This window comes from Babylonia areolata, chromosome 8 (genome assembly GCF_041734735.1).
Source record: "Babylonia areolata isolate BAREFJ2019XMU chromosome 8, ASM4173473v1, whole genome shotgun sequence".
NCBI classification, from domain to species: domain Eukaryota; kingdom Metazoa; phylum Mollusca; class Gastropoda; order Neogastropoda; family Buccinidae; genus Babylonia; species Babylonia areolata.
Genome location: NC_134883.1, coordinates 13612810 through 13622661, shown reverse-complemented (window position 1 = coordinate 13622661; position 9852 = coordinate 13612810). Strand labels below are relative to the sequence as shown.

Sequence of the window (9852 nt, the reverse complement as noted above, 5' to 3'; positions counted from 1 at the left end):
GGAAGAGGGGGGGGGGGGGCATCTTATAATCTTAAGAAAGAGCAGGGCAATCTTTTCAAGCAAACTTAAGCTGATTCTGTCTGTGGGCTGTGGGTATCTGTCCTCAGGAAACGGGCAAAAACTAGGCCAGCTAATGAGTTCTCTACTGAAAAACACGGAACTCTCACAGAAACCAACACATAATTACCATGTACGAATTTCGAAAAAGAAGACGAAGAAGAAAAATGTATGAAAAAAAACAAAAACAAAAAAACAACAACAAACAAACACCAAAAACAAAAAAAAACCATCATCATCATCATCACCAGAAAGCAGGCGATGACGAGGCTCTTCTTCTTCTTTACTCCCCTCGTCCGTCATCATGACATCATCAGTGACGTTGGGGATATGATGGGAATGATGACGTCATATACCAGCTTACTCGTGGTCCTTGTGACGACACACCAGCACAGGGCAGTGCGCGTGGTGCACGACGGACAAGGAGCAGGAGCCCATGAGGGTCCGCTTCAGCTTGCTGAGCCCGCGGGTCCCGATGACGATCAGAGAAGCGTGCTCCGCGTTGGCCTTTTGGCAGATCACCTCCCATGGCTCTTTGCCGTCCAGCTGCTCGTACTGGCCGTTCACCTGTCTCAGGGAACGTGTTGAAAAGATACATCAATAACTCTCTCTGTACTGGCCGCTCACCTGCTTCAGGGCAGGTGTTGAGAAGATACATCATTAACTCTCTCTGTACTGGCCGCTCACCTGTTTCAGGGCAGGTGTTGAGAAGATACATCATTAACTCTCTCTGTACTGGCCGTTCATTGATTGATTGATTGATTCATATGGATACTTATATAGCGCCTATCCTCAGTCGGAGACCAAGCTCTAAGCACTCTACAAACACGGGGTCATTTGCACAACAGACTGCCTACCTGGGTAGAACCGAATGACGGCTGCCACTGGGCGCTCATCATTCGTTTCCTGTTTCATTCAATCAGATTTCAGGCACGCAAACTTTCACACTCAGACATTTAACATTTTACGTGCATGACCGTTTTTGTGTAGATACCCCGCCATGTAGACAGCCATCTGAGAGAGAGAGAGAGAGAGAGAGAGAGAGAGACGTTCATCTGTTCAGGGATGTTGCTGAAAAGATACATTAACTATCTCCTTACTAGCCGTTCACCTAGTCAGGGATGTGTTGAATTAGATACATTGATTTAACTTTCTCCATACGAAAGGACAAAAGATGCAACGATGAAAACGTTTCACCACTGCTGACATCATCAAAATGTTACAAGCGGAAGTTCTCGTAGTGAAGAGGTGGATAAAGACAAAGTACACGGTACTTTTTTTATTATTATTATTTTTTTTTTTTAATGACAAAAGCGAGCTGAGCCATTCAGATAAACTCGACATCTGATGAGGAGTGAAGTGATGGCCTAGAGGTAACGTGTCTGCCTAGGAAGCAAGAGAATCTGAGCGCACTGGTTTGAATCACACCGGCAGTCGCCAGTATTTTCTCCCCCTCCACTAGACCTTGAGTGGTGGTCTGGACGCTAGTTATTCGGGTGATGCGATACACCGAGGTCCCGTGTACAGCATGCATTTAGCGCACGTAAAAGAATCCACGGCAACATAAGGATTGTCCCTGGCAAAAATGTGTAGAAAAATCCACTTTGATAGGAAAAAAAACAAGAGAGGCAAGGCCTTCAAGACTCACTTGTGATACACTTAAAAAAAAAAAAATCTAATAGTTAAAATGTGTTCTGTATTTGTTATTATAAAGCTTCGGGTTAAAAGAAAAAGAAAAAAGAAAAAAAGTCCTAACGGCAGATTCGAACCCCAGGTATTCGGGTGAGAAGAAACTGTCTTACCCCTTACACTACTGGGGCTCCTTAGCTGACATTCAAAAATATAACATTTAAACATGCTTTTTTAAAGGGTGATAAATCGATTGCGGTATTCGCAGTGAGAAAGCTGTTAAATCATATTATTCTGGTGTATCTTGGGCATTCAAAAATCTTTAAGGGCAATTAAAAATTAAAAGTCCGCGGTAATGTAGAGTTATGTCCCCTCCCTGGCGTATGCACAGGGTTACTTAGTTACGAAGACAACTGTCAACAAAAACCTTTGGAGTCTGCTCTGGCCGCTCATGGACATTACATGGTGTCAGTAGCAACTGAAGAATAGAAGAATCCTGAAAAGGGAGGCTGATATGAAGAATAATGCTGAGAAGAAGCTGCTGAAGAATAGAAGAATCCAGAAAAGAAGAAAACGATAGAATCGACGTCACGAAACGAGCCAAGGGGGCAACAGAGACAGTTTACGGCAAACGTTCCAGCACCAGACAAAATGTGCCTGGAAGGAAACTTGTTACAAAACTGGAAGCGTTTCAGGAGACAATTCGAGAATTATGCCATTGCAAGTAGACTTAACAGAGAAGAAGACCAAGAGTACCAAGTATCTGTTTTTCTTGCTGTTTTTGGACCTGATGCATGTGAAATATTTGACAATCTCAAGTTTGATGAGGAAAATGACAAAAACTATCTAAAAAAAAAAGTCATGGAAAAATTGCAAGATTTCTTTGTGAGAGACACACATGAAGCTTTTGAACTGTATAAATTTCGTCTCAGAAAGCAGGAGACATTAGACTCAATTGAAGCATACATTGCAGCACTCAGAAAGCTGGCAAAAACATGCAACTTTGATAAACTTGAAGAAAGACTTATCAGGGATCAAGTGGTTGTAGGAGTAAGAGAAGAAGGTTTGAGACAAAAACTCTTGGAAGACAAACAACTGACATTAAATAAGTGCATGTCAATTGGAAGGGCATATGAAAGTTCCAAACAACAGCTGCAGTCAATGTCAAGTGAAAGATATTTGTGACAAGTGCAACGCCTGTTCAGAAAAAAAACAAGGAAACAGCATGAACTCAAACCAGAGTGAAAAACGTCAACAGCAAAATTCTTCAAGAAAATGCATACAATGTGGAAAATACCCATCACATAGTCGGCAAGAATGCCCAGCTAAGGAAGCAGAATGCAGAAAATGCAACAGGAAAGGTCATTATGCAGTCACGTGCAGAATAAAGGCGAATGTGAAATATCTTGAAGATGAAGATAGCAAAATACTTGGCACAGTCACAGAAGAATCAGCAGTGTGTGGTGCTGTGAACCGACATGCTGATGTTCAGGTTACTACCAAGACACATAGTCATTCTGTAAATTTCATTATAGACACTGGTGCAGATGTGACAGTAGAACCTGATAAGTTCTTCAAGAACTTGCCACTGATTCAGAAGACTGACAAGAAATTGTTTGGGCCTGGCCAGAACAAAATCAAAGTGATTGGCAGAGTACATGCTACCTTAGCAGTTGGTAAAACATCATCAGAGCAAGAACTCTATGTTGTAGGTGATCTGAAGGAGCCACTTTTGGGGAGGCCTGCAATTGAAGCACTGAAACTGATTGAAAGGGTCAACTCTGTAGACAAAGACCATGAATACAAGCAGGGATTCCCACAGCTGTTTACAGGCCTAGGGAGAATGAAGAATGTCTACACAATCAGACTGCAAGAAAATGCTCAACCATTTGCAATCTCAACACCCTGCAGACTACCCTTCCCATGAAAGAAAAAGTTCAAGAAGAACTGAAGAAATTGGAGGAACAGGATATCATCCGCCCAGTGGAGACACCCACTGACTGGTGCGCACCAATCGTAGCAGTACCAAAACCAAATGGGAAAGTGCGACTGTGCATCGACTTCACAAAGCTCAATGAGAGAGTGCGTCGAGAGAACTTTCCACTACCCACAACAGATGAACTGCTAGCCCAACTGAATGGTGCCACAGTGTTCACTAAATTGGACTGCAACAGTGGATTTCACCAAATACCACTTCACCCAGACAGTCAGGAGCTAACTACCTTCATTACACCGTTCGGGCGATACTGTTACAAACGTCTGCCGTTTGGTATCAGCTCAGGACCAGAGGTTTTTCACCGCGAGATGACACGCATCCTCGAAGGAATACCTGGAGTCATCTGCGACATCGACGATGTTCTTGTCTTCGGGAGAAATCAGCAAGAACATGATGATTGACTGAAGCTTGTTCTACAGAAGATGAAGGAAGCTGGTGTCACACTCAATGAGAAATGCAAGTTCTCACAGGACTCAGTGAAATTCCTGGGCCACATGATCTCCAAAGAAGGAATCCAGATGGATCCGGAAAAAGTGCAAGCCATTTCCAACTTCCCAAGACCAGCAAACATATCAGAATTGCGCCGGTTCCTGGGAATGGTGAACCATGTTGGAAAATTTGCATCGCACCTGGCTGACACAACAAAACCACTGAGAGATCTGCTCAAAAAAGAGATGGACTGGATTTGGGAAGAGCCACAAGAGAAAGCCTTCCAAACAGTGAAAAAGCAGCTGAGCTCAACGCCGGCACTTGCACACTACAGTCCAGACAAACCAACAAAAGTCTCAGTTGACGCATCATCATACGGATCAGGTGGCGTACTACTTCAGACAGAAGAAAATGACTGGAAGCCAGTATTCTACGCCTCAAGATCTCTCACACCAACTGAACAAAGGTACGCGCAAGTGGAGAAAGAAGCCTTGGCAGTGACTTGGAACTGTGAAAAATTTCAAGACTACCTGTTAGGACTGTCAAAATTCACAGTTGAAACAGACCACAAACCACTGTTGGCACTGTTGAAAACCAAGATGCTTGATGAACTGACCCCAAGGATACAGAGGTTCCGCATGCACCTGATGCATTTTTCATACAACATTATCTACACTGCAGGAAAAAACCTGTTGACCGCAGACATGCTGTCAAGGGCTCCTGGATCTGAACCAGCTGAACAGGAAACCTTAATGGAAGACGAGTCAAAAGCCTTTGTCGGTGCTCTCTTTGACAGCATTCCTGCAAGTGATGCAAGGCTGGAAGAGGTTAGAAAGAACCAATGCTCTGACAAAATCTGCAGTCAAGTCATGAACTTTTGCAAATTAGATCACTGGCCTGAAACAGCGAAAAAGGACGTCAATCTGCGACTATACTGGTTTGTACGCCAAGATTTGACAGTTCAGCAAGGCTTGTTGCTGTTCCAGAGTCGTCTGGTGATGCCGGCTGAGCTGCAAGAAGAAATACTTCAGAGACTTCACCAAGGACATCAAGGAGTGGTGAAATGCAGGGTATTAGCTCGAAGTTGTGTGTGGTGGCCAGGACTCTCAAAGAAAATCAAAGAAGTCGTTGGTACCTGTGCAACATGTGAGAAAGAAAGAAAACTTCCACCAGAACCTCTACAGTCAACCAAGACCCCAGACTACCCATGGCAGAAGATAGCTATGGACTTGTTTGAACTGAATGGACACACGTATTTCATAGTAGTTGACTCCTATTCTCGGTGGATAGAGACTGTGCACCTGAAGCAGACTACATCAGTAGCTGTCATTGAACACTGCAAATCCATCTTTGCAAAATTTGGAATTCCAGAAATAGTTCTATCCGACAACGGTCCACAGTTCAACTCGCGAGAATTCCTGAAATTCTCACAGGACTACACCTTCACTCATCTGACTAGTAGTCCCTATCATCCACAAGGGAACGGTGAAGCAGAAAGGGCTGTTCAAACCGTGAAAAATCTCCTGAGGAAGTCTACTGACCCTTACATTGCCCTTCTCAACTACCATACAACTCCTCTTCAAAATGGCTACAGTCCGGCAGAACTGATGATGAGCCGAAAACTCAGAAACTGTGTGCCTACAATGCCCAGTCAACACATTCCCTTCAAGCCAGAAGCTGAGAAATTCAGGATGAAGGATGAACAATTCAGGAACCAGCAGAAACATTACCATGATCTGCGACATAGAGTGAAAGAAGCCCCACAACTCTCAAATGGACAACCTGTGTGGGTGAAGACTCCAACAACCAAAGAAGCAGTTGTGGTCAAAAACGTTACACCTCGGTCTGTTGTTGTTCAGACTGAACAAGGTCCTCAGCGCAGAAACTGCACTCAACTTCGTTGAAGAAGTTGGAACCAGAAAGCAACACAGACTGCAACGCCGAGAGTGACAGCAATTCTTCCACAGCAAAACCTGGAGACTCGCGTTGAAATGAACAGTGAAGAGCTTGCTGAAGAAAGGACTACCCCACAACTCCATCAACCAGAGGAGAGGCCTGACAACCCGCCCTTGGAACTGAAGGATCAAAAGACAATGTACACAAAGTCAGGACGAAAAGTGAATTGAGTTCAATTGTTGAAGTTTCTAGATAAGTGTTTCTGCAAAAACAGATTTTATAATAAGGTTTTAGAATTTGCCAAAGACTAATTGAAAAACAAACAATGCTTGTGGATGTTTAAAAGCAAAGTTAAATCTAATGTATGCTTTCTGCTAAGAAAGGGAGCTGTAGAGTTATGTCCCCTTCCTGGCGCATGCGCAGGGTTATTTAGTTACGAAGACAACCGTCAACAAAAACCTTTGGCGTCTGCTCTGGCCGCTCACGGACATTACAGGTAAAGGAGACGTGGCTATCGCCGCAATCACACTGCAACATTTGGCCGTTTTCTCTGGATTAGATAGATGTACAAGTTTAGTTACACCCGGTTGACACGGTTGATTCAATTTCTCTTTTATGTTCATTCTAGTTTTATAGTTTTAAAGTTGATATGAAAATTGAGTATTTTGTTAAACTAATAACATGTAGAGCCAAGAACAAGTACTTCTAAACGTCGTATGAAGTGAAAAGGACTTCATTTTGAGAAAAGTCAAGACTGGAAATTTTTACGTTTCATCAATTCAAGGGTATTAACTCTCGTGGTTTATTGTTTTTAACTGTGAATTACTACTGATTCTGTGGATATTTTTATGGCAGTTTGGGGCATAATCCAGGAAGTGATGAGGCTTTCACAAATCTTTCTCTGAATAAATATTTAATGGTCTCCTTCTCCAACTTTCCATCACATGTTATCGTGTATTGTCGATTGAATATAGGATTGAACGGGCAGGTCAACAACTTGAAACAAAATGGCGTCGTTCGCGTTCGCGAAGAATATGAGCACATGCTTTGAATATGTATAAATATGTGTACGCAGTTGATTTTTGCCCATGACCTTCAGGGCTCAGCCAATAGATCTATAAAGTCCACTCGTCATATTGATTTTAGTATTCTCCAAAAAAGACCACTTGGGCGAATAAACATAGTGAAAGCCCTGTACACTGAGAGTAAAACACACAAGCTTTTTATGTATTGAGTATAATTTCAAAATGTAATGTTTAAGATGAGAAAGATCAGTTTAAAGCAAACTAAGCCCCCTAGCATTAATTACAGATTAATTTCCCTTCTTTTACTATCTGCACATGCTTTGCAAAAGAAGTTCCTGTTTGAACAAAAAATGATAAACATGACTGCTCTTGTTGTTGTGTCAGAACATCAGATCAAAGTGCCAAGTTTAGAGAATAAAAAATACATATATAACAGTAAATTCAGTTTGCCTATAATTTAGCTTTTTGTTTTTTTTGTTTTTGTTTTTGTGCCCATCCCAGAGGTGCAATATTGTTTTAAACAAGATGACTGGAAAGAACTGAATTTTTCCTATTTTTATGACAAATTTGGTGTCAAGTGACAAAGTATTTGCAGAGAAAATGTCAATGTTAAAGTTTACCACGGACACACACACACACACACACACACACACACACACAGACAACCGAACACCGGGTTAAAACATAGACTCACTTTGTTTACACAAGTGAGTAAAAAAAAAAAACAACGACAAACAGACTGACAAATGGACGTGCATAGGGACAGAAAAAACAACAACAACAAAACAAGCAGACAGACAGGATGGAGACAGACAGACAGACAGACAGTCACTGAGACAGACAGACAGACAGCCAGACATTACAGAGGCAAACACGGATCACACACGTGATGGCTGGCCAGCGTTTGTTCCGAGAATTCCTTGATGCTTTTTGCGTTGGCATCAGACTCCGCTTGCAGACGGTGCTGCGTAGCGGGAAAGGGACCTGGAGGAGGGGGAAGACAGTAGTAGTAGTAGTTGTAGTTAGTGGTGGTGGTGGTGATGAGTGGTAGTAGTAGTAGTAGCAACAGCAGCAACAACAATAACATATGAGCAGCAGCAGTAGTGTAGTAGTAGTAGTAGTAGTAGTGGTGCTGCTTCTACAACGACTTCTACTACTCATTGTCATCATAGTGACAAGATGAAGGAGGAAGAGAAGAGGAGAAAACGAATAGAAGAAGAAGAAGAAAGAGGAGGAGGAGAGGAAGATGATGATAATGAAAGAGAGAAGGATGAGGAGGAAAAAAAAAGAAGACGGCGAAGAAGAAGAAAGAGGAGGAGGAGGAGAAGAAGGAGGTGGTGATGATGAAAGAGAAGAAGGAGGAGGAAGAAAGAAGAAGGCGAAGAAGAAGAAAGAGGAGGAGGAGAAGGAGGTGGTGATGATGAAAGAGAAGGATGGGGAGGAAGAAAGGAGAAGAAGGCGAAGAAGAAAGAGGAGGAGGAGAAGACGAAGATGATGACAGAGAAGGGTGAGGAGGAAGAAAGAAGAAGACGAAGAAGAAAGAGGACGAGGAGGAGGAGAAGAAGAAGATGATGATAAAAGAGAAGGATGAAGAGAAAGAGAAGACGAGGAATAAGAAAGGGAGGAGGATGTGGAGGAGGAGAAGTAGAAGAAGATGATGATGAAAGAGAAGGAGGAGGAGGAGGAAGAAGAAGTGGCGTAGGATGAAAACAAAGACGAAGAGAGATTATAGAAGAAGGGAGGAGAGTGGGCATTGGAGGAGGAAGAAGAAGAAACAGGAGAAACAGTGGAAGGATAAGATCAGCTAGGAAGAGTAAACCAGGGAGAAGGCGAAGATGGGAAAGAAGAGGAGGAGGAAGAGAAGGAACAGTCATTCGGATGAGACGATAAACCGAGGTCCCGTGTGCAGCATACACTTAGCGCACGTAAAAGAACCCACGGCAACAAAAAAGTTGTCCCTGGGAAAATTATTTAGAAAAATTCACTTCGACAGGAAAACATTTAAAAAAAACAACTGCAAGCAGGAAAAAAAAAGAAAAAAAAAGGAGCGGCGCTCTCAGTGTAGCGACTCGCTCTCCATGGGGAGAGCAGCCAGAATTCCACACAGAGAAATCTGATGTGATAAAAAAAAAAGAGTAATACAATACAACAGCAGAAGGAGGTAGGGGAGAAAAGGAAGAAGAAGGGATGCGAGGAAAGAGAAAGAAAGAGCAGGAGGAGAAACAGGAAAAAGAACAAGGAAGAGGCGAAGGAGGAGGACGTGCAGCTTGGAGTAGTAGGAAGGAAAAAAGGAGGAGGAGAATGGGGAGGAGGAGGAAGAGGATTGGAAATAGGAGGAGGACGAGGAAAAGGGGAAGGAGCAGGAGGATTGGGAAGATAAGGTGAAGGAGGAGGATTGGGAAAAAGGTGGAGGAGGAGGAGGATTGGGAAGATAAGGTGGTGGAGGAGGATGATTGGGAAGATAAGGTGGAGGAGGAGGATTGGGAAGATAAGGAGGAGGAGGAGGATTGGGAAGATAAGGAGGAGGAGGATTGGGAAGATAAGGTGGAGGAGGAGGAGGATTGGGAAGATAAGGAGGAGGAGGAGGATTGGGAAGATAAGGTGGAGGAGAAGGAGGAGGATTGGGAAGATAAGGTGGAGGAGGAGGAGGAGGATTGGGAAGATAAGGTGGAGGAGGAGGAGGATTGGGAAGATAAGGTGGAGAAGGAGGAGGAGGAGGGGAAGCTAGGAGGACAAGTGGACACAGAAGGGGAAGGAGAGGGGGGAAAAAGAAAGAGAAAGAAGAGGAGAGGTAGACAGAGGAGGAAGAAATGGAGGAAG

General features: G+C 43.3%; 1 protein-coding gene across 1 annotated transcript in view; it reads right to left on the bottom strand.

Annotated features, from left to right (window-relative positions):
* The window catches only part of LOC143285046 (universal stress protein Slr1101-like), a 12226-nt gene continuing 2374 nt past the window's right edge, over positions 1 to 9852 (bottom strand). The window contains exons 3-4 of the mRNA XM_076592235.1: positions 7919 to 8016; positions 1 to 624 (exon numbers count right to left, since the gene is read on the bottom strand). Coding sequence (XP_076448350.1) covers positions 418 to 624; positions 7919 to 8016 — 305 coding nt within the window. The 3' untranslated portion in view covers positions 1 to 417. The remainder of the gene's footprint in view (positions 625 to 7918; positions 8017 to 9852) is intronic.